This window comes from Phacochoerus africanus, chromosome 3 (assembly GCF_016906955.1).
Source record: "Phacochoerus africanus isolate WHEZ1 chromosome 3, ROS_Pafr_v1, whole genome shotgun sequence".
NCBI lineage: Eukaryota > Metazoa > Chordata > Mammalia > Artiodactyla > Suidae > Phacochoerus > Phacochoerus africanus.
Genome location: NC_062546.1, coordinates 32438670 through 32463768, shown reverse-complemented (window position 1 = coordinate 32463768; position 25099 = coordinate 32438670). Strand labels below are relative to the sequence as shown.

General features: G+C 50.4%; 1 protein-coding gene across 3 annotated transcripts in view; it reads right to left on the bottom strand.

The window, feature by feature from the left end:
* The window catches only part of APMAP (adipocyte plasma membrane associated protein), a 47223-nt gene extending 23469 nt beyond the window's left edge, over positions 1 to 23754 (bottom strand). For all 3 annotated transcript variants that reach the window (XM_047771570.1, XM_047771568.1, XM_047771569.1), the window contains exons 1-8: positions 23596 to 23754; positions 13765 to 13881; positions 9500 to 9615; positions 4921 to 5013; positions 3611 to 3727; positions 2253 to 2427; positions 1630 to 1764; positions 1015 to 1207 (exon numbers count right to left, since the gene is read on the bottom strand). In XM_047771570.1, coding sequence (XP_047627526.1) covers positions 1015 to 1207; positions 1630 to 1764; positions 2253 to 2427; positions 3611 to 3727; positions 4921 to 5013; positions 9500 to 9615; positions 13765 to 13881; positions 23596 to 23687 — 1038 coding nt within the window. In that variant the 5' untranslated portion in view covers positions 23688 to 23754. The remainder of the gene's footprint in view (positions 1 to 1014; positions 1208 to 1629; positions 1765 to 2252; positions 2428 to 3610; positions 3728 to 4920; positions 5014 to 9499; positions 9616 to 13764; positions 13882 to 23595) is intronic.
* Positions 23755 to 25099: the final 1345 nt, after the last annotated feature.

Here is a 25099-nt window from a genome sequence, read left to right as displayed (position 1 = left end):
GGGAACAGGACTCGGGCTTCTCACCGTCACAGAAGGAAGCACAAACATGGAAGGTAAGGGAACTGGCATAAACCCTGTGGTAATGGACTGGAAGCAGAGATACCAGCCTCACTTAACAATTTCAGTTTAAACAAACGGACTAAGATACATAAACGTAGCTGTAAAGTCTGCACACAAACACATTCCCCAGCTCTGCCAAGCCCCACAGCAAGCACTCAGTAAAGTCCCCTTCCCAGAGGAACCAGGCTCCCTGGAGAAACAGCTGATCCCGGGGGAAGGGACGGGAATGGGGAAAGGACAAGGGATCCAGGAAGCAGGACCCACTCCAGAAGGACAGAGACACATGCAAAGGTCACGGGGCCACATGGAAGGGGCTCCCACTGGCCATGGCCGGACAATGTGAACATCGAAACAAGTGATCATGGTAACAGGTTATAACCACTGATAAAAGACACCCTGGGATCATACCACAGCTATAGAAGCCTCCCCACAAAATACCTGGTACCTACAAACAGTAAAGAGTGACTTCACGGCTGGGGCCTGGCAGCCACTACTGATGAGGTGATGTATGCTGCAGAGACAGGTGACACCAGGCACCTCCCGACAGGACGCACTGAGGGCACGGGAGACACACAGCCTGAACCTGACCCGAGAACCACCAGGCGGCCCCACACAGGGACCCTCTGCAGCAGAGCTGACCTTGACCCCGAAGGCATGTCACTGCTGCGGCTCAGGTTCAGTCCCTGGCCAGGGAACTCTCACATGCCACAGGTGCAGCCAAAATACATACATATATATCCAGACAAGGAAACCAGAAGAAAAAAAGGAATCAAAGGGCTCAACTGTTTAAACTGACATTTCAGACCTAAGAATAAACCATGTTTTAAAGAAGTCACGAAAAGTACTAAATATCACAAGCAGAACTAGAATTTTTAGAGTTTTCAAAAAGGTCCAAAAAACCCATAATTAGATGCATTTTCATTTTGTTTTTTTGAAATCAGTTTTCATAGTTACCTTAAAAATCATCCTTTTAAGATAAGGTCTCTGGGACAGGAAGTCCAACATGGAAAACCCAGGGTTGGGGCGGATGGTGGACATGCCCACCCAGTACCCCCCGGAACTGCTGGCTCGGATGTTGTCAGGGAATCCAGGCAAATTCTCCACGAACAGGTCGGCCCCTCCCTTCATCAGGCCAGACACGTAGAACCTGAAAAGTTCACCCAAGCAGGCGATGAGCAGCAGTCCCTCAGCTGATGGAAAAACCTCAGCTGAGCACCACATCTGTCTTAGACATCAATGTAAACATGTCCATCACGAACGGGGCACAGCTGCTTCAAGAGGCCCCGGGACCCTGGGACCCTGGGACCCTGGGACCCTGGGACCCTGGGACCCTGGGCCTGGGAGAAGCAGATGCAGGAGGCAGGCAGAGCCGGGCCCATGGCAGAGAGAGGGGCTGGGAGTGCGGGAAGCACAGTAAGTGCTCAGTGAAGACGCACCAGGCCCGCGCCGCTCAAGAAGGCCAGGGCAGGGACAAGGAGATGACTACCATCATCACAGGACCGGCTGGGTCCCAGACCCTGCAGCCCATATCTCCTGCCCACGGCTCCAGGAACACGTCAGCTCAGGTACCTCCGGATCCTCGCCATGGTCGTCTCTGCCACCAGGACAAAGTCCTCTGCAGGAGAGAGCTGCACCCCGTTGGGGAACTGCAAGTGGTCCAGCAAAACCTTCACCTCCTTGGTTTCGGTGTCGTACTCCAGCAGGCTGTGGGTGCCAAGGGTACAGGGTCACGCAGTGCGTCCAGCCCTGCTGAGCTGGAGCCCTGCTCCTGCCTGGGCCCTCAGGCCAGGGCCTGTGGAGGGACTTGGCCTCCCCAAAAGGGGCAGGGCCCCCATCCTGTCCAGGACAGACCTAGGCACCCTCGTCCGGATGAGCCCTCGGTCAATTCTCCTCTGACCTGGGAGCTGGCTCAGCACCAGGGAGGCCCCTGTGGCTCCGGCCTGGCAGGAGGCCCCTTCAGAGGCTGTGAGCTCTCCCCCAGGTCCCTCGCAGAGAGCCTGGCCCATTTTAGTTTTGTTTCTCCAAAGAGAAAGTGAGAACATCTTGCTGTTTTGTTGTGTCCACCACCTGTTTCAGAAGATCCTCCCTTACAAGCCGAACACTCTGCTCAGACACACCCCGCAATTCCTGGACGTACGGCACCCTGCCTGCCGACAGCCTCCCTGAGCAGAAGGCCAGGAAGGAACACTCACCGCCCGTCATCTGTCCCCTCCATGACCAGAAGCAGGTAATCTCGTCTCTGCCATTTGCTGCTAGAATCCGTAAAATAAATCTTCCTCCCATCCCGAGTGACTGTCAGATCATTCACGAAGGACAACTTCCTCCCCTCGATGGGTGTCTCAGAGGACAGCAGCAGTTTTACTTCACCTGGGGGGTGGGGGGGGGAAGGACAGAAGGAAGAAGGGGAGACTTGCTTTGAACATGCATCTCAACAGTTGCAAAATATTAATCAGCCTGATTGATTTTAAAGGAAAAAAACCAAAGGACCTTCTCCACAGCCTGTCAGGAGATAAGTACCTTCCTCTAGTACAAATCAGTGTTTTCCCTTCTATCATCCATCAGGTGACTGACTTTTTTATTGTTGGTTTTTTGGGGGGTTTTTTTGGTCATTTTAGGGCCCCACCCGAGGCCAGGGATTGAACCTGCATCCTCAGCCAGATTCGTTTCCGCTGAGCCACGACGGGAACTCCCTGACTTGACTTTTTTAGACATGCTCCATTAACGGCAGAATCCTCCCTCTAAGGATAAGGAGCTTCTCCTTCATCAAGACCAACTGACTCAAACATCTGTTAAGTCTTAAATTAAAAAGGAAATTTTCTATTTGCCTGAGAGAAATAGAAACGTGCCCCTCATCTGCTTTTAAATAAAGAAGCAGGAATAGTAGATCTTTTTAGACTGTAGCTCAAACACTCATGGGGCGCTCAGCTCTCCTCACTGCGATCCCACAAGAACACAAGAACGACCCCACGAGGCAGGCACTCCTGTCACCCCACCCCACGGATGAGGACAGTGCGCACAGAGAGGAGAATTGGCACAGTCACACAGCCAGCACCCGGCAGAGGGGGCCACCCCACCCACGACAACACTCCTCCCACTCTCGAACCTCCCACTGAAGCGCACACAGCAAATAGCACAGCGCTGGCCGAGGTGCCTCCTAACGGGTGGGGAGAGAAAGAGGAGAAGGAGCGGGAGGAAAGGAAGGAAAGGAGAAGACAGAAAGCAAGCAGGAGACTAGGCGCAGAGACACAGAGAAGCACAGATAGGAAGAGGAGCCCAGCATCCTCAAAATGAGTCCTCTTGCGACATGGTGGCTCAGACAAAAGGCCAGGGGAGGGGAGGGTGGCGGCCGGAGGCAGCAGGAGTGAGGGCCACGCAGCATGAAGCGCGGGCTGGAGGCCGCAGACAGTGCTGTCAGCACCAGCAGTGAGCCAGAAGCATCAGTCTCCAATAGACAGGATTGAACAAATTCTACTAAATCCACTTGTAAATAAAGGCACATATTGTCTAAAAGATCTGAAATCACAGAAGGAAGCAAGTTACTGTCACGTACGTGTCCAGGGATTTACTTCAAACAGTCCTTTGTATGCATCAGCCACGAGAAGGGTGCCGTTGGGCCCCGCCCGGATGCCCAGGGGTCTCCCACAAGCAGGCTCGTCCTCTCGGGTTTCTGGGGAAACAGGGACAGAAAACTGTGGCTGGTCCAGGATCCTGCCTGTGCCCCCTCAGCCTCATCTACATTGGGCTGCAGAAAAGAAAAAGGACCCACGGCATCTGAGACAGACTCGGCCCCGCAAGTCCTAAGACCACTGCCCAGCGGGCCCAGAGGAACCACCCTGCACACAACTCGCAGCCGAGGGTCAGGGTCACATCAGCCTCCCGAGACTCAGACAGTCACTCAGGGACATTAGCAGATCAGGCCCCACTCCAGAATTCTCCAGAGCCTCAGGAGTGGGGTGTAAGCCCAGCAGCTGGACCTGAATGCTGGGCCCGTCCAGTGGCAGAGCAGGTCCCTCCTCCCGTCACAAAGGGAAAGCCACCACTTTACTCCAGAGACATTCTCCTGCTCTCCTACCGACACCTGTGGCAGAGCATACTTACTGCTTGGTACTCAATGCAGGGTGCTTGCTGCTGAGTGCCCTCTGAAGGGTACTTACTGCTGAGTGCTCACTGCAGGGTGCTCACTAAAGGGTGATTACTACAAGGTATTCACTGCAGGGTACTCACTGCAGGGCATGCACTGCAGAGGCACTTAGGGCCAAGTATGGAGTGGAAAAAAGCAGGTTAAATACCCAGATGTAGAGTATGATCCCATCACATAAAACCATGTGTGGGTGCGAGTATCCATGAACAGAAACAGGTCAGAAAAAGAAGACTCAGGTGGATTTTCACCTTCTTCTTCATGCTGTCCACATTTTCACCATAAAAATAAATCGTTTTTACAAAAACATTCTAGTTCTTAAAAAAGGGTAACTGATAAGTCTGTGGGCTGCCAGTTTTTAAACAGTGAGTTTCTAAAACCTGAGTGACCCGAGGGTATTTTCACTCTGGATGAATGGCTGAGGGTCCCAAGGGGCTAACACGTGACCACATTTCAGCACCTGAGGGACAAAGCTGGCATCTCAAGTAGCGGTCCTGCAGACATAGGCCTCTGTGAGGTGGGGTGTGGGGTATATGGCCCAGCAGGGCCACGCTACAGCCCGGGGGGATACTGCGACCAATGAGGGGTGGCAAATGAGGGGTTCTGGTGACGCCCAGGCCAGGTGGCCAGGCTCTCGGAGGACCTGACCTCTGGGCAACGCAATTCCTCCAGCACCTTCCCAAGCGGCTGGAGGAGATGCAGGTACGGGGTCATGGACTTACTGCACGGGCCAGAGCCAAACCGGGCGATGGTCTCTACTTCACCATTTTCAAGTTTGACGACCCGGCCATCTGCTGTGCCAGTAAACAGCACATCTGTTTAAAGACAGGAAGGAACAGGGTGTTACTGGGTCAGCCTGGGAACTGTGCCCACACCAACTTCTCCAACAGAGACTGCCAGTCTGTGCTTTTTATCTCCAGAGAGGAAAGAGTGGTTCCAAAAATGAAGGCAGGTGGTGTCTAGGGACCAAAGTCATAACATGTGGCAATAACCCTGTGGGGAGGAGGGGTAACCACGTGGGCTTGACCCTGACGCTGGATCCAAGGCCACAGCAGACACCACTCAGGGGTAAAAACAGAATTTTCTACCCTCTGAGGAGCGGGACCCTCAGGCTGACGCTCAGCATCCAGGCTGTTCATGTCTGCCTCATGTCACATCTGCCTCTGAAGCCACTTATACCCAACCAAAGGGGAAGAACTACTAGGAAGACCCTCAGTGTAAAACTAAAGAAGATCAAGTGCTCACTTCAGAGGCATGTCCACCAGAACTGGAACCATGCAGTGGATAGCTTGGCCCTGGGCAAAGGTGATGGGCAAATTCATGAAATGCTCTCTATTTTTAAATGTATACTGCAAACTCTAGGGCCACCACTACAAGATTTTAAAATAAGTATAACTGATATGCTAAGAAAGGGAGAAAACAGAATCATATAAAATGCTCAACTGAAACTACAAATCAGGAGTTCCCTTTGTGGCTCAACAGGTTAAGAACCAGACACAGGGAGTTCCCATTGTGGCAAAGTGGAAATGAACTGGACTGGTATCCATGAGGATGCAGGTTCGATCCCTGGCCTTGCTCAGTGGGTTAAGGACCCAGTGCTGCTGTGAGCTGTGGTGTAGGTCACAAACGTGACTCAGATCCCACATTTCTGTGGCTGTGGTGTAGGCTGGCAGCTGCAGCTCCAGTTCAACCCCTAGCCTGGGAACTTCCATATGCCACAGGTGCAGCCCTAAAAAGCCGAAAAAACCCTACAGTTAATAGCATACTTAATGCTGAAAATTAGATGCTTTCTCACTAAGATAAGTAACAAAGGATGTCTACTCTCACTGCTCCTTTATAATACAAAGTTCCAGCTAATAGAGTAAGACCAGAAAAGGACATAAAGGCAATACTTATTAGAAGCAAAGAACTAAAACTATCTTTGCTTATAGAAGACATGACTATCTGTGGAGAGAATCCTAAAGAATCAACAACAAAAAACTCCTAGAACTAGTAAGCAATCACAGCAACATTGCAGGATACAAAGATAATATACAAAAGTCAGTTTCCCATACACCAGAAATGAACAAGTGAAATTTGAAATTACAATCAGAATACACCAGCATCCAAAAGAAGGAAATACAACAAAGTATGTACAAGGACCTAGGTGAGGAAAATCACGAAACTCTGATGACAGAAATCAAAGAACTAAATAAAGAGAGGGACAGTCCATGAACACGGATTGGAAGGTTCAACACTGTCAGGAGGTCACTTCTTCCTGACTGATTTATAGCTTCAAAGCAATCCTAATCACAACCCCAGCAGCTATGGTGCAAATAGCCACAAAATGATTCTCATGTTTATATGAAGATGCAAAAGACCCAAAAGAACCAACATATTTTTTAAGAACAAAGTTAGAAGACAGACACTGCCTGACCCTGAGACTTCATGAAAAGGTGCAATCATCAAGGCCCTGCAGGAAAAGCAAAAGGAAAGACAGATGAATAGAGTAGAACAGAGCCCAGAAACAGATCCACATACACACACACAACCCCGCTCTGACAAAGAGGCAAAGGCAACTCGATGAGTGCCTTTGCCCCTCTGCACTCTTCGACAAAGTGCTGGAATAACTGGACATCCGCATGCAAAAAACAAACCTAGAGACAGACACCCTTCACAAAATTAACTCTAAATGGGTCACAGACCTAAATGTAAAATGCAAAACTATGAAACTTCTACATGATAAAAAAGGAGAAAATTTAGTTGACTTTGGGTGCGGTGATGACATTTTAAATACACCACCAAAGACATGACCCATGAAAGAACTGATAAGCAACACTTCATTAAACCTAAATGCTTCTGCTCTGAAAAAGACACCATCTAGTGAACAAGAAAAGCCAGACTGAGAGAAGACATTTGCAAGAGACACATCTGATAAAAGATTGTTATCCAAAATATACAAAGAACTGTTAAAACTCAACAGTAAGAAAATTAACAATCTAATTTTAAAAATTGCCCAAAGACTGCAGAAGATACAAAGATGGCAAGTAAGTCCACGAAAAGATGTTCTATGTGTCATCAGGGAAACGCAAATTAAAACAGCCATGACATACCTCTTCCTACCTATTAAAACGACCAAAATCTAGAACACTCGCAACACCAGATGCTGGGAGGATGTGGAACAACAGGAACTCTCCTCCAGTGCTGATGGGAATTCAAAACAGGGCAGCCACTTTGGAAGACAGTTTGGTGGTTTCTTAGAAAACTAAACATAGTCTTATTACAAGATCCAGAAATTGTGCTCTTTGGTATTTACCCAAACAAGCTGAAAATATAAGCCCAAAAAATAACTTGCACATAGATATTTATAGCAGGTTTATTTGTATTTCCAAATCTTAGAAGCAACTAAAATATCCTCCAGTAGATGAATGGAAAAACATACTCGATACATGCAAACAATGGAATATTATTCGGCAATAAAAAGGAAAGAGGTACGAAGCCATGAAAAGACATGGAAGAACCTCAGACGCACATCAGTGAGTGAAAGAAGTAAGTCTGAAGAAGCTACACACTGTATGATTCCAACTCTAAAACATTTGGAAAAGGCAAAACTATGGAGACAGGAAACAGATCAGTGGTTGCCAGGGGCTGGGGGCAGAGAGGGATGAAGAGATGGAGCACAGGGGATTTTGGGCAGCAGAAATTCTCTGTAAGACACTATAATGATGGATTCATGTCATTAAACATTTGTCCAACCACAGCACGTCCACACCACGAGGGAACCCTAAGGCAGACTACGGACTCGGGTGACCACGTGGCAGTAGAGGTTATCAACTGTAACAAATGCACCACCTGGTGGGGGATGTTGATGGCAGGCCATCAGTGCCTTCCCCTCAGTTTTGCTGTGAACCCAAAACTGCTCAACAACATCAAGTTTATTAAAAAAAAAAAAGAAATTAAAAGGACATTAATGGGTGCCTCCTCTCTTGTCAGCAGCAGGGTGTCTGGGACCTTCGTGGGATTCACACCTGCAGAAGTGTCACAAAGATAAGCAGCTCCTTTAAGAGAGAAAGGGGAGGTGTAATGACAGAGTAAGATGAGGCAGCAGGCCAAGTGGAAAAGACAAGAAAAGCATTCTCTGAGAGAGTAAAAAAAAAAAAAAAAAAAGTCACTTGAACTCCTCGAAGTTCCAGCTTTAAATATCAATACTGGATTTTTTAACCAAAAACACCAGATTTGTGCTATTAATAAACATCGACGTCTTTTAAAGAGAAATATGCATCTCTATCACTACATGCCCACCCTTCTTGAGTGATTCTGACTCTGCCAGGCAGACAGCAACAGCCAACTACAGAAATGCCCAGCACAAGGGTAGACAAAGCTGGGATAGGGAAGGGAGGCACGGCCTGAGGGGCCTGAGGGGCAAAGCAGAAGCACCAGCACATGGCCACACATGCCCACAACTGCTGCACTTGGAGGCCCACATAGATAGCAGGGAAATCCTCATGCCACTTTAGCAATTTTTCATTAATTCTACCTGTTGATTCCTAGGCTTAATTCTCATCCTAACAGACAGAAAAGGCCTGTTGCAGGTTGCTACAAACTCAAGAATTAGAACCACACCATTATTCTGGTTGTTAGGTTTGGGTAAGAGTGAAGCAGATGGTTACCTTTAAGTGTACCCACCAAAGTGAGCTTTAAAAACAAAAGTAGAGGAGTTTCCGTTGTGGCTTAGCAGTAACGAACCCAACGAGTATCCATGAGGATGCCAGTTTGATCCCTGGCCTCACTCGATGGGTTAAGGACCCAGTGTTGCCATGAGCTGTGGTGTATGTCACAGACTCAGCTCAGATCCCACACTGCTGTGGCTGTGGTGTAGGCCAGCAGCTGCAGCTCCAATTCGACCCCTAGCCTGGGAACCTCCATGTGCCGTGGGTGCAGCTCTAAGAACACACACACACGCAAAAATAGCAATACTGAGAATGGGTCCTGTTGTTTTCAAAAGTGAGATCTACAGAAAAACAATCCGCACCAGGAAATAACATCGTGTCCAGTGACATCCACCATGATGAGCTAAACATCAACACGCACATTTTCCCTTTCTCCTCTCACTCGAAAGGGTCTGACGATTTGAGCAGAAGACAGTGCTTCACAGACATGAACTCAACACCACCCAGCATAAAAGTCCTGCAACTTGGAGAGGCGAGAGGCCCCCATGGGCACCTGCTGGACATGCACCTGCTCATCACAACCAGGAAGCACGCTGCCTCCCCGCCACCCACCCCAGGCAGCAGACGGCACCTCGTCCAGGCCTCTACTTACCCCCGATATTTGCTATGGACTCTGGCCCAACAAGCTGATTTTCAAACAGCCTTTCCGCCTCTCGTAACTTCGTATTTGGTTGCAGGACACCAAGCAAGAGAGGGGGTTCTTTGAGGCTGTAAAATAATGCAATTACAGGGATTTGTCTGTAAAAATACAGGACAAAAGCATTAACCAAGGACCTACACGAGTAACTCCCTGTTCTTTGGTTAAGCAGGCACATTCCAGTAACATCCTCTGTGGCTAGAAGCACAAGCTAAGAAAAAAACTTTCTAGGATATCAGGAAAAGTCCCAGCACAAAATAGAACTGAAAACATAAATGTGGCTGGTGGAAAACTGAGGTGTTCTCCTGACTCCGCCCCACTGACCAACCCCCCTCACCTCCACCCCCAACCCCGATCACACAGCCTGGCGCTCCTTCCCCTCTGGCCACCCGGCTGGCCAAGTCCAACTGAGATGGAGGAGTGGCATCCACACTTCACAGTGACAGTCCTGCCTCCTGCCCCGCTGAGGACAGAAGATAGCTGGGCCTGGCATCACTGCCCAAGCGGCCCATCACCCGCACAGGCACACACTGCCTCCCTCCTGTCACCATCTGTCACTCACTTGGCTCCCTCTGTGGCCTGGACCCCTCCCCTCATGCAGAAGTGGCTCCACAAGCTCCGCCCTCTCAGTCCACAGGCAAGTACGCGGCTTTTCGCAGCCCATCACCAAATTCTGCGGATGCCGCCTGCCAGTCAGGTCTTCTGCTGACACCCTGGTCCAAGCCGCCATCTTCCCTCCCCGCCTTCCCTTATCCCTACAGCCTGCCCTCAACCCAGCAGCCCCTGAGCCCTGTGAAACAGACCACGGCAGCCGCCTCCTAGAGCCAAGGCCCCCAGGAGCCAAGGTCCTCCGCCCCCACCCCCTTTAATCGGCACTCCCTGTTGGTCCTGTGGGCACCTGGCATCTCCCACCCTAAGTCCACTGTTCCTCCTGGTCACCTTCTCAGTGAGGCCTACACCGAGCATCCAATCTAACATTCATACCACCCCCAAAAACCCAGATTTCGTTTATAGCACTTTTCAGCTCCTCACCCTTACGTTGTCTGCCTGTCCCCACAGGAACACCCAGGATCAGGGATGTGTCTGTGTTTTTCACTGTTGTATAAGGAACACCAAGCACACATGAGGCTCCCAGTGAGCCCTGTGGGAGGGAGGGGGGAGGCAGGAGGAAGGGAAGGGGGAGGGAAGGATGGGGGAGGGGGAGAGTACCAGAGGGGGAGAACCTAGGTGGGGGTTGGCGGTGTGGGAGAAGCGCAAAGCTCGTCACTGCCTGCAGCCCCTGTTCAGACCCAGCACAACTCCCAATTACGGCTTTCTCCCTGCTTTTCAAAAGCACTCTCTTGGTTTAACTAAGGAGCTTTATTTCCAAAGGGGGAGAGGCAGAACCATGACCTGCCACACACCTGGGCTCAACTCTGCCCAGGGAGGTCACACCTCCAGAGGCACAAGGATATGTGGAGACAGAACCACAGACAAGCACAAAGCGGGAGGAGGAGGCTCTCCAAGCTTCAAGCCTCCCCTCCACGCGTGGACACCACCTGCTCCCTGCCCCCAGGAGTCCTCAGGGAACTTCCCCAAGGGGCCTGCGCAATCTCCGTGGGGACAAGAGAAAACTCACAGAAAACACAAAGGATGGGCAGCAAGGGCCACAGGGACCATGCAGCCAGCGACTCCTGTTCCTGTTACCTCGTGCTGACTCACTCACCTTAATCGTGAGGCTCCTGCTCAGTGTCCAACTTCATCCTGTTTCTCCCCATGGTCCTACCTGATCAGGACCATTCCTTACTCTCCCTTCTGAGATCGGACCTATGCAATGTCCCTGCCGACTGTCGGCTGTGAACGCTACACCATGTGCGGCCAGGACACAGACCGTGGTCAGCGGTCACTACGGCCTCCACCCCACCCCTGTGGAGGACTCGGCTTCCATCCAGAAAGGAACAGAAATGCTATTTTTCATTAAAGGATAGGACTGTTTGTCATGTTTAAAACATATTTTTCAGTTAATGTAAAATTTAACATAAAAAACAAAGTAGGGTTTTAAAGATGAGATTCTGTGGCTGTGATCTTTTAAACCAACAGGAACAGTAATTCCTCTAGCAGCTGAAAGCTATTACCACTACTGTCAAAAGTATGCATTTTATTACCAGGGTGAGACCAGAAAACTCGAGATAATAAATAATAGCAACAGAGCTCTATGGCCATCAGGGATGCAAGGAGCAAATAAAAACACAAAAAATAAAACTCCCAGAGGGGACCTGCACGGGGGGGGGGGACAGTGCCCCTGCCCCCCTTCAGGGGAGACCTGCAGGGAAGGGGACAGTGCCCCCACCCCAAGGCAAGGAGAGAGACCAGGACCCTCAGAAATGCTCAGGAAGCCCTTTGACCCCTGACCCCTCCACACAGGTGGAAGGCACAGGCGGACACCCCCTGCACTGAGGACCACTGAGCCGATGTGCACTTCCTACACTCGGGCCAACCACGTGCCCACACTTCCGCACTCCCACCTCTCCATGTGCGAAGTGCGCCCTGACTGACCCAGACAACACCCTCCAGGAACCAAGGATGTCATGTGTGTCATGTCTACCTGTCTCCCATCTCCCTGACAAGGGAAAGGAGGCCCCTGTGCACGGCAGGGTCTGGCAAAGTCAGTGACCTTCCTGGTGACTCTGCTTCCCTAAGCACTACCACCAACTGCACAGCAACGCACCCAGGGAGGCGGCCCCTGTCCCACATGACCCTGGTCTGTCTGTCTGTCCTGAGTCTTCAGATCTCCTGGAGGCAGACCCCCACCCCCAGCACCTCCAGCATCTGGACTGCATGTCTTGCCCCATGCCAGGTCCCCCTTCCTTGCTCCTTCTGCTCTGAGCAGTTTTAAAGAGGCCCTTTTCACTCTAGTCATCAGCTCCTTTCCCCAACCTCACCTCACCGTCCCCACCCTGCCTGCCAGCCCTCTGCCTTGCCCTGGTTTGGGGGCCAGTCATTCCCTAAATGTGAGCCCAGGAGAGGCACCATCAGCCACGCTGGCAGCTCTGGTTTCTCCTCCCCCGGGCGCAAAGACTTCAGACAGGGTGCTCTGTGTGCGCGCACACACACACACACACACACACACACACATACCCGACCTGGCCCCCCTCCAGTCTGTCAGGACTACACACCTATCCCCTACCCCCCTGAATCCCATCACTACTCTTCCCACAGGAAACCACCTCTGCCAAGATCAAAGGTCATCAGTCACAGGAGCTCCAGCCCTCCCCCCATAGAAGCTGGGGACTCTCCTCTCCCCAAAGCCAGCTCCCAGCCCAGGTTTTGATCCCCAGCTGTGGACACAATCCACACTCCCGCCCGGCCATCGGATTATCCAAAAAGGCGGGCAGTCTCTATCTGGGGTGGACTGGGCCACTCGTGTCTACACCCTGAGGCAGTTGCAAGAGCTCCCCACACCGTGTCACAGGAGCCCCTTGGAAAGGTCACCCAACACCCCACCCACTATGAAGCCTCAACCTGCACTCACCAAACACCACCATGTCACTCAGCTCTACCTGTTCTGTTCCCTCTGTGCTGAGATGTCCCCTTCTGTCTGAGGTCATTAAGCCTCAGATGGACTACTGCACAGTAAACTTCAGGCAGCTTCACCAGTCTGGGAGGTTTCGGGGGGAAATAGGAACTTACTGAACCAGCCTGCACAGTCCTCGATGCCGTAAATGTCACCCCAAGAGGAACCTGGCTCTGTGTAACTATAACTACAAGTGCGAATACACTCACAGGACCCTGAGGTACACACCATTTTTTCACGTTATTACCCACAGATCCCCACAGATGAAGGACGGCTTAGGAAAAAATGAACAGCAACTACAAGGCTTATCAAAAAATCAGTTACTGATAAAACTTAAACAAGGCAACTGAAACGTAACCTTCGTGCTTTTGCCACTTCAAATGAATTCACCTTAATCATCTCTAATGCTCAAGCTTCTCTCGTCTGGGCTGCTTCTGGGTTTTGGCTTTGGTTTGTACAGTTTGGTTTTTGAAACAGTAACATGGATAATACCAGGCACATATTGTGTAACATTTAATTCAACACAAAACAGAGGAGGGACTAAAGAAATCACAAATCTCACTTCTCATAATAGTATACCCTTTCAGGCCACACTGGTTTATGACTGAGAAGCTGTCTCGGTGCATTTATTTTATCTAATCAGGCCGCCCCCTGCCGAATAGCTCACCTGAGTGGCTGCGGGTCTATGGGGGAGTCCAGCAGCAGCATGGCTCCGAGCAGGGGGAGGACGAGGGACACGGCCAGCATCAGGAACGTGGCACGGAACACTCTGCCGCTAAAGGAGCTGCGGAGACAAAGCACATGGAGGCCCCGCAGGCTGAAGACCTGGCCGTCACCCTGGCCAAAGGGCAGCCCGCTTGTTAGGACAGTAAACACCGCCCTGCTCTTTTGTTAACCCATCTGGGACACCTTCTCAGTTGTAGCCATGTCTCAGTCCCGGAGCAGAGGCTGAAAGTGGGAGAACCCACAGACTCAAGGGCAGTGATGGGACAGAGCAAGGGCCACAGGAAGACGGAGTCAAAGCAGCAGCACTCAGCACCTGGTGCCCCCTGAGGGCTTTGGTTTGTGGCTAAAGAGGCAAATCCACGAAGGGGGTGGAAGCAGACGTCCTGCACGTGTCCAGCCCCCAGCTACTGTGGGCTTCACACCTCCAAGAGCTCCAAGGGAAGCCCCCTCTGTCCCCAGACCAAAGGACAGAGATGGACAGTGGACCTACAGTCACAGCTCCAGGCCGTCACTGCAAAGGCTGCAAGGAGCCCTGTTAGCGTCCCAGGACCTTGAGCCAAGCATGGGGACAGGTGACTGACAGGGACTGCCATCTCCTGCAAACAACCCCATGTACACCCATTCGCCCTTGGGCCTGGGGGCCTGTGAAGCCTCCTGCTTAGAAACAAACTGCACAGGATTGCTAGTTGCACTATGAGTATTCAAACTCCCTCAATACTTGAAATCGAGTTAACTTGTATCAAATTAAGATCATGAACTCCTAGAGTGGAGAATCTTTCTAACAAAAAAGTTGAGTAGGAAAAAAAAAAAAAAGAAGGACTCACACCTAACAAACCAACTTGACTTAAGGAAATGTTTCATTTGACTTTTGACAACATGCTCTCTACGTAGAATGCAGAATATGGAGGCCTGGGTGCCAGCCCCAGCTTTCCCACCCATAGCCAACGCCCCCTTGCACCCAGAATCCACAGCTCCCCATGGCTCCCCACTCCCCAGGGCTTGGGGCAGTGTAATCTCAAAAGCCCTGCCTGGTTCTGAACACGCATAATAAATAAATAAAGCAGAAAATAAATCATTCTGCTTCTACTGGGGGTAGGTGGAAATCAAAGAGAGTGGCCCCTTTAAGACACATGGACAGCACACTGGAGTGCTTGAATCCTGCCCCTTGTTTGTGGGAGGAAAAGACCATCCCCAGAGCTGCCAGGAGGATGGGGTGCTGCTTTAACAAAGTCCTAAAAACGTGGGAACAGCTCCAGCATCAAGCTGTGGGTGGAGGAGAAAAGAATTCTGAGGAGCAGGATAGAAAGGTCTAGATTTCCTTGAACTGACTATTGTTGGCATTATGGATGGTGTAGATTCTGCTGGCAAGGGCTCAGGACAAAACGAGGACAAACTGTCACATGGAAGGCACTGCTGGAGAGGCCTCAGGAGGGCACCAGGCCAAGGACCGGAACTGGGGGAGAGCAGACCTTGTCTCGGGGCGGCCAAGAGCTGGGCAGGGCTATGTCCTGCAGGAAGGGGACAACACTTCTGTGCCTGATGAGCCCAGATACTGCCAAGCAGAACCTTCACACACAGGGCACAGAGCTGACATTTGACACTCCCCTTCTGCTAATGAGGATCCCATCCTGTGCCTATTCCCCTTCTAATAACCTCTGAGTGAGTCTGTTCCCAGCCCCGTCCTCACGCAGGGCTAAGGACATGGGCTCTGTAGGCAAGAGGCCCATCACCGGGAAAGCAGGTGGTCCAGGTGCCCAGGCCCAGCAGCCCCCGCCTGTCTCCAAACCCCAGGGCCACGCAGCCTCCTTCTTCTTTTTTTTTTTTTTAATTAATTTATTTTTTTTTCCCACTGTACAGCAAGGGGATCAAGTTATCCTTACATGTATACATTTTTTCCCCCACCATTTGTTGTTGCAATATGAGTATCTAGACAGTTCTCAATGCTACTCAGTAGGATCTCCTTGCAAATCTATTCTAAGTTGTGTCTGATAAGCCCAAGCTCCTGATTCCTCCCACTCCCTCCCTCTCCCATCCCGGCAGCCACAAGTCTATTTTCCAAGTCCATGATTTTCTTTTCTACGGAGATGTTCATTTGTGCTGGATTGTGCTTAGATTCCAGTGTAAGTGATATCATATGGTATTTGTCTTTGTCTTTCTGACTCATTTCACTCAGTATGAAATTCTCTAGTTCCATCCATGTTGCTGCAAATGGCATTATGTCATTCTTTTTTATGGCTGAGTAGTATTCCATTGTGTATATCTACCACTTCTACCGAATCCAATCATTTGTCAATGGACATTTGGGTTGTTTCCATGTCCTGGCTATTGTGGATAGTGCTGCAATGAACATGTGGGTGCATGTGTCTCTTTTAAGTAGAGTTTTGTCCGGATATATGCCCAAGAGTGGGACTGCGGGGTCATATGAAAGTTCTATGTATAGATTCCTAAGGTATCTCCAAACCGTTCTCCATAGTGGCTGTACCAGTTTACATTCCTACCAACAGTGCAGGAGGGTTCCCTTTTCTCCACAGCCCCTCCAGCACTTGCTATTTGTGGACTTATTAATGATGGCCATTCTGACTGGTGTGAGGTGGTATCTCATGGTAGTTTTGACTTGCATTTCTCTTATAATCAGCAATGTTGAGCATATTTTCATGTGTTTGCTGGCCATCTGTATATCTTCCTTGGAGAACAGTCTATTCAGGTCTTTTGCCCATTTTTCCATTGGTTGATTGGCTTTTTTGCTGTTGAGTTATATAAGTTGCTTATATATTCTAGAGATTAAGCCCTTGTCGGTTGCATCATTTGAAACTATTTTCTCCCATTCTGTAAGTTGTCTTTTTGTTTTCTTTTGGGTTTCCTTTGCTGTGCAAAAGCTTTTCAGTCTGATTAGGTCCCATGGGTTTATTTTTGCTCTTACTTCTATTGTTTTGGGAGACTGACCTGAGAAAATATTCATGATGTTGATGTCAGAGAGTGTTTTGCCTATGTTTTCTTCTAGGAGTTTGATGGTGTCCTGTCGTATATTTAAGTCTTTCAGCCATTTTGAGTTTATTTTTGTGCACGGTGTGAGGGTGTGTTCTAGTTTCATTGCTTTGCATGCAGCTGTCCAGGTTTCCCAGCAATGCTTGCTGAATAGACTTTCTTTTTCCCATTTTATGTTCTTGCCTCCCTTGTCAAAGATTAATTGACCATAGGATGTCAGGGTTTATTTCCGGGTTCTCTATTCTGTTCCATTGGTCTGTCTGTCTGTTTTGATACCAGTACCACGCTGTTTTGATGACTGTGGCTTTGTAGTATTTCTTGAAGTCTGGGAGAGTTATGCCTCCTGCTTGGTTTTTGTTTCTCAGGATTGCTTTGGCGATTCTGGGTCTTTTCAGGTTCCATCTAAATGTTTAGATTGTTTGTTCTAGTTCTGTGAAAAATGTCATGGGTAATTTGATAGGGATTGCATTGAATCTGTAGATTGCTTTGGGTAGTATGGCCATTTTTACAATATTGATTTTTCCAATCCATGAACATGGAATATCTTTCCATTTCTTTACATCTTCTTTGATTTCTTTGATTAAAGTTTTATAGTTCTCGGCATATAGGTCCTTTACCTCCTTGGTCAGGTGTATTCTGAGGTATTTGATTTTGTGAGGTGCAATTTTAATAGGTATTGTATTTTTGTATTCCTTTTCTAATATTTCATTGCTGGTGTACAGAAATGCGACTGACTTCTGAATGTTAATCTTATAGCCTGCTACTTTGCTGAATTTATTAATCAGTTCAAGTAGTTTTGGGGTTGAGTCCTTAGGGTTTTCTATGTATAGTATCATGTCGTCTGTGTACAGTGACAGTTTTATCTCTTCCTATATGGATACCTTTTATTTCTTCTGTTTGTCTAATTGCTGTGGCTAGGACTTCCAAAACTATGCTGAATAGCAGTGGTGAGAGTGGCAGCCTCCTTCTAACGCAAATGACTCAGGTGGCCAGGGTACAAGAACGGAGAACATGATGAGCACACATGGCACAGACCAGCTGTGACCAGGACGGGACTGCAGGACAAGAACAGCCTGGAGGTCTGCAGGGAGCAAGGGCCCAGAAGAGGGTGATGGCGATGACAGTGAAGGACAGGCAGAATGGCAGTCATTCTGCTCAACAAGGGAAGTGGGCAAGGGCACCCGGCCACTGCCCGAAGGACTAGACCGAGGGCCGAGTCTGATCTGAAGTCACCCAGGACAGGACGGGAGAGGGCGCCCGGACCTGGAGCCCTCGGAGTCTTCCAGCCAGCACCACGGTGTGGCCTGTGTGCTGCAGTGGGCAAGCACCTGCCCCCTTCTCGCTCAGTACCACAAATGCCACCCACTCGCTCATCTCAACAGACATGTGGGCGAGAATGGAGATGGGAGTGGTTACTTACCGGAAACAAGGTGTTACGGAAAAAATTGTGAAACCAGAGAGTTTCACAATATTAACATCACTGTTCACTCTGAGTGGTTAATTTTGTGTTTTGTGAATTTTACCTCAGAAAATGTTAACAGTGACAAAAAGGTTCTTAACTTAGACTACAGTGAGGGCTGTAAATCTCTGAATATACTAAAACCCCTGAATTGGACATTTTAAACTGGCGAATGATGGTGTGGGAGTGACCTCTCAACAAAGATGTCAAAAAAGAAAACAAAGCCAGTGACCAACTCCGCAAACCTGTCTGGAGGTGGGAAAGCATCACCCAGGACTTCCTTAGGTGCCATCTGTCACCATGGAAACAGCAGGAGATGTTTGCAGGGCACAGGGCAGGAAGGGCTGGGTCCTGTGCTCCTTCTAAAAGCAAAGTCCCCAAGAGCAGGCTACAAAACACTGCACGAACCCTTCCATAGGGCCCAACAAAGGACAGGTGTCCTTCAAGGGGGCTGATGTGACCCCCTTCCCCCAGGATAGGTGCAGCCCCTCAAAGGAAGCCACCTGGTGCAATCTCAGCAGCAAAAACAGGGACAGTGGCCAAGGCACCCCTTCACCTTTCCCTGCCCAATATGACTGCGCATGAAACAGCTCCCTCCTGACCTTCTCAGACCCCTGCACCGCGACCTCCTCTCCCATATCCCGCACATCTGTAAGTCTCCCTGAGCAACCTGATTCAGAGCTCCCAGCAGCCTCTTGAGGAGCTGGTTGCTCCTTCCCACAACGGTGACCAAGGAGTCCAGCCAAGACAGAAAGCGCCTGCGTACAGCTGGAAAGGCAACCAGAACTCGGGCAAGGACCTGTGTCCACGTGGTCCATCCTTGACGGGGAACCCAGCCAGCACCCCTTACGATCAGAGCACAAAGAGCTAGAGGGGAATCTGGAGGCCACCCAGGCGGCTATAAACAAGGCCTGAGAGTCTGGCAGGTTCAAGCTCCCGGTTGTTCCTGACCTGCAGCTGGATGGCTGCACATCACCAGCCTGAGGCAACCCCCTCCTCTGGGAAAGAAGTTAGTCCATCACATCTGGCTAGTGCCAGCCAGCCCCAAGTTCTGTACAGTGTCAAGTTTTAGAAAGGGCTCACACAGAAGAGCCAAAGACGTGTAGGGCTGTTTACTTTCTCATGGCAGGCAACCCATCAGCTCAAAAGGCTCATCAGCACCCAACTCCAATTTTACATATCCAATTACTTTAAAAATAGTCCAAAAAGGAGTTCCCTTGTGGCACAACATAAATGCATCTGACTAGCATCCACAAGGATGCGGCTTCCATCCTTGGCCTCTCTCAGTGGGTTAAGGATCCAGCACTGCAGTGAGCTGTGGTTGCAAATGTGGCTCTGATCCCGCATTGCTGTGGATGTGGTGTAGGACGGCAGCTGTAGCTCCCATTTGACCCCTAGCCTGGGAATTTCCACATGCTGCAGGTGCAGCCCTAAAAAGAACAACAACAAAAAAATAGCCCAAACAAGCAAATGTTCAGCCATTTAGAGCCTGCCTGCTTTGTACACTCTGTAAACCTCACTGCACAGCTGCTACCCCTCACCCACATGCAGTTAACCACCTCCACAGGTGCAGGCAGGCCTCTGGGAGCAGGGTCAAGTTCCCCCCCTCCACATGTCCTAGTCCAGACAAGCCCTGGCCAGGCAGTGACACCCATGGAGAAGGTGCAGCAGGGCCGAGCAGAGGATGGGTGGCTCCAAGTGACGAGCCGGGAGAAACCCCTCGCCAAGGAAACAAAGGACTCAAGCTCTGGCTCAGGACTGAAGAGCATGGGCTTTTAGCCCCTCCTAACCCCCACGCAGAAGGCTAAGGCAGTAAGTAAGGGGAAGCTGCCAGAACAGACCCCTGGGCCCTAAGGGTGGCCCATAGGGGCTGCAGCACAGGGTACTTCCCATCCCCAACCCCCCAGGGACCTCAGCGCTGGGCCCGGGAGCACAGCACCCTTGACCTCTCACCTCTCCTCACTGAGCCGAACCCTAGCCTTTGAGAACACCCCAGAGGGTGGGGCTGTAGAACATTCTGGTTGTTTCAGCCCTTGTCAGAGTCCCCATAAAATGTGGGGCCCAGGACTCAAGGCAAACCATAAAATGTCACTAAATAAAATGGCTTTAGTTGCCAAAACTGAAAAATAGAGGACTTTCCATAAAAACCTGGGTTTCCAGCTTCTCTTGAAAAGTTGTGAGCTCCAGCCCCAAGGCTTCAGGGCGACTTGTCCACAGCCCTCAGACCAGCTGCTGGAAGAACCAGGGCCGTGCTCCCCTGGCACCTGAGCCAGTACACAGGTCCTCATAGTGCATGCTCCAGGCACACTTATTTCAGCCCAAGGTTCTTAACTTTTTGGCAGGCCCACCTCCCTGGCAGCTCCTGCAACTCAGAGTCAACTACAATTCTGTCCCTCCTCCATGTCACTCAAACAGCAGGCCCTCCATTTATAGTAACCATTTTCAGTGCCTAAGAGCTGAAAGTGCTCATCCTACTCTCTTGCCCAATCTATGCTGACACACCCCGAAAGACCAGCAATCGCCCTCCCAGGGGCCACCAGGAAACCAACTGCTTTGCCCAACCTCTACACCTGCATTTGAAACTTCCTATGGCCTCCAAAGCAAGAGAGCGAGCACAGTGATGCAACAGGACTGCCTACTGTTAGCTCAGCCACAAATGAGGAAATCCTGGGACTGCACCAGCCAAATGTGAAGGGCCTCGAGTCAAGGACTCAAATCCTGCCCAACAGGCTCTGGGAGGTCGAAAAAGACCTGCAACTTTCACTGAAAATCTGCTACGCCCAAATCCACAGAACAGAATCCCAGGTGCCAAGGTGATTCTGGGAGCCTGAGGGTCACACAAAACAGCCCTGTCCTTTCAAGTGACTGCACCATACATTTGTTCGCTTTTCATATTCCTTTAAACTGGGGCTCCTACGTTGTAGGCATCTTTGCTTCAGCACCGAAAACAAATTTAAAACAAGGTAAAACAGCAATCTGAAAACACACACACAGGAGAAGTGCTGAGAAAACTCCAGATTGCTGGCTCCTCACAACCTGGTGAATTGACAGCCCCAGCTGTTTTTCCACACTGCCTCCCTTACGCCTCAGTCTTAAAGAGGAAAAAGGAAAACAGACCTAAAAGATTTTTAATTAGACTAAAATCCTTTAGAGGTTTATTGAAAAAGCAGAGATAAGTTTTCAACTCTTCACTCCTAAGTAGTTACATATGGATATTAAACAGCTGTTCTCTCTTCCAAAACAGAAGGGTTACAATCACTCTGTCAATAAAGTTTCTAAACCATGTGGGGAAACTGATGCCAGATAACTCATGACAAGCCTGCACTGAGGTAAGAACACTCAGCGCATCTACAAGCCACAATGAATGAAAGCTTACAGCTCAGCTACAGAAACTCAAGAGCTCTGGCATAAAATCTTATTTCCAAAGCATAGTTTTAAAAATAGGCTTCCCATTGTCCAGCTGCCAATTCTGTCCTTCTTTCATTTTCATGTCTCTTGTGACTTGATTCTTCTGTAACGTTACAGAAATCGTGTCACAACCTCACCAGTAAAACTGAGCTAACACCATCTTTCATGCCAAGAGTCAGGAGACTGAGCAAGGTATCGCTAGGTGTCCCTTCCACTAAAACTATTGCCCTGCTTCTGTTAACACCCTTCCAGGCTTGCTTCATTCCGTTTAGCGGGTCAAGTTTACTCTACAGTAATCCTGTTTCTACTTCCTCCAGATTCTTCTACTTTCCCACCATACACAAAGCCCTCCTGTCAGGGTGAACCCTCAACTTTCAAGGTAATTAAGATGACAATCAGATGAACTCCTAGGAACCTCCACAAAAGAAATTAAAATTGGATCACTGAATGATAAAAATAAGGGGGAAAAAACCAAAGAATTACAATATAAATCTAAGAAGGAAGCTGGATAACAAGATCTCTCTTTGAGAGAGACTGTTACAAAGACACAGACTAAGATCAAAGAAGAGAAAAAACAAAACACAGGAAAGCCAAGAAAATGTCTTAAATAAATAGTGCAGAAGGCCCCCAGGGAAAGACCAGCAGCAGGTGAGGACTTAGGACCAACCCGCCATTGAGGAAGAAATCCCCACAGAGAAAGTGAAAAACAAGTGAATTAACTCTGCTCCTTGCCCTGAGGCCTAGAACACCCCCCACAGACACACCCCAAAACAGGTCTCCTCCGGTGCTCTCTGCCCTGCAGGTCCCAACAGACAGGCTTGGGCCAGCTGTTCCCGACTCCTGGGTACTAGAGTATAGCAATGTCCTATTTGAAGTCTAGGGAGCACAGCACTGCCAGTCCATGCATGTTTGTTTTAAAGGCTCCTCAGTTATCAGCAGATGATTTCACAACACCCACAGTCAAAAGAGTGACCAATTTGTTCTGGTTTGCCCAGGGTTGGCACTGAAAGTTCTACATCCTTGAAACCTCTGAGTCCAAGGCAAACTGGGATGGCTGGTCCTCCTACAGTAAGGACTGTACGTGGAGCCTATTTCCAACCCTTCCTCTGGCCCCAGGACTCATATTACTGAAAAATCCTGTCAATGGCATTTCTAGAGCCAACACTCCTCTCTGCTATGGTGCTCCTTCAAACGTGTTCCTCTTATTATCGTCAGTGAATAAATTCAGTCTTCCTTGGCAAAAACTGTCCTGCATTCAGTATACACCACCCCCAGTGGCACCTCAGAAAATACTGCCAATATTTCTAATAACATGTAAGTCAATCAGTTCCACCCTTTAAGTTCGGTCTATGTGGGCCCTTTTGCATCTTTCTAAAAAAAAAAAAAAAAATCAAAGTTACCACACTCAGGGCACGAAGCTAAAAAGAGAATTTTAATACTTTCCAAGGCTTAGGCTTCAGTTTTTAGCTAACAAAGCAAAGCACATTTAAACTCCGGAAGGCTGGGAGAAGAAGAGGAGGCCAAAGGCCAGGGATTTCTTGTATTAGGCACCGATACTACAGCGCCCTCGGCATCTCCGACCCTGCTGGGAAAACGTGCAAGGCTGGACTCTCACAGAAACTGCCCACACGTCCCCTCTGCTCGCGGCTCTTCCTGAAGACGCGGCGAGAAAGGAAGGTGCGGAAGCCGTTCTCCGCGCGCCCCGGGCGGCTCCGAGGGCGTCCCTGAGGGAAAGTGCAGCCGGGCCGGGGGCAAGGGGGCCCGGGGGCTGGGCAGTGACTCGGCGACCGGCCGAAAGGCCGCAGGTGCACGCGCGGCAGGAACCCGCTTCCTCCCTTGAAGAGAGGCAGCCAGGGATTAAGCGAGGCGTTCGCCACGGTCGCTGCCTCGGAGTCAGGCCCCGCTCCGAGCCCAGCCTACCTGCCGTCCTTGGCCTCTGGGGCCCGGCCGTCATCCGTGACCACCTGCGGCCGCAGGGGCCGGCGCTGCCGCAGCCCATCCGCCTCGCTCATGGTACCAGTGGGACAGCTACCCGAGGGCCGCCCCGCCCGCCTCCTACCCGGCGCACGGAAGTGACGCAGAAGGCCACACCTCTCCCAGAAGTGCGCGGAAGTGACGAGAATCCAGCCCCTTCCGGCCGCCAGGGCGGGCGCGGCTGCGAGGTACTTCCCCGCGAGTTTGCTCCCGCACACTTTGCCGCCAACGGCGTTTGGGGCCCGGGCAGCCGTGTTCTCGACCGCGGCCCTGACCCCGGCCCTTCCCGTCCTGTCCGACCGCGGCGCGGTGCCCACGCCGGCAGAAGGGACGTGGCCCCCACTAGGGGGCTGTTTCCGAACCGATGGGGTTACGGGAAAAGGGCCGCCGCCCATGTTCGCCTTTGTGACGGTCAAGCCGACGTTCGGCGGTTTGTACGCGTGTGGACAGAGCCCAGGGCCGTGCACCCGACGGGCCCCCGAGCTCCTCCGGAAAGATCCAGGTCGTCGTGGACAGCTGTGGGGTTTGATGAGCCCTTGGCCGAAGAGGCCAGCGGGCTTGTGAGGGCGTCCTGCAGTGACAGAGCTGAAGGTGGGTGGGATTCGGGGAAGACACCGGGAGGAGGCTTTCTTGGCAGGGAAACCGGGTCATGTTACTGTACACCGTCTCCAAAGAAGGTGCTGCAAGTGAAGCCCTGAGAGTCGACGTCTGTGCCGCGCTGGAAGGCGTCCCAGGCGAGCGTGCCACGGCCTTTCCGGATGCTGGAGAGCAGTGGACTCCCACCTCACTGCCCGCCCCGGCTGGGGGAATGAGGCGTCCCTGTGAAAAGCAGCCACTACTCTTCGGAATCTGGCCCCTTCCTGCCCTGAAGTGTCGGGATTCAGACACTCAGGATTGCTTGCTATTGATAATTCTGTGCCTCCCTGGCCTTGTCCACCTTACTCTTTGTGGCAATGCTTTCTGTAACAGCTCTGCTTGGCCAAAACTTTTCATCTCTCAGAATCCACTTTATTTGCTGAAAATCCTTCCCCTGATGTCATAGGCAGGACATCTTCCTTGTTTCTAAGGTACTTTCCACATGCCCCAATTATGGAACTCAGCCTGTTGTAGCCAGGAACATACCTGTACATGAAAATAATAAGTGAGGTTTATTGAACTTGCTGCAGCAAAGGAATGCGCCAGGGCCCTCCTCAAAAGGCTCTTGGAAGGGCCCTCCTGAGGTCTGGGACTGGAGTTAGCTGTAAACTGCCTAGGCAGGGATGGGTCAGGATCGGTCACCGGGAGAGTCCCTTGAGAGCAGTGGACCTGTCTCAGAGCACATGCTCTGCCACATTTGTGTTGCCCAGCCCAGTTTAGTCTACTAAAACAGTGTGTGTCATGGTCAGGCCCACTTTGCTAGCTGTGCTCTGTTTCCTTCTAGTGCCCCAACCCTGTCTCCAACCTAGCTGCC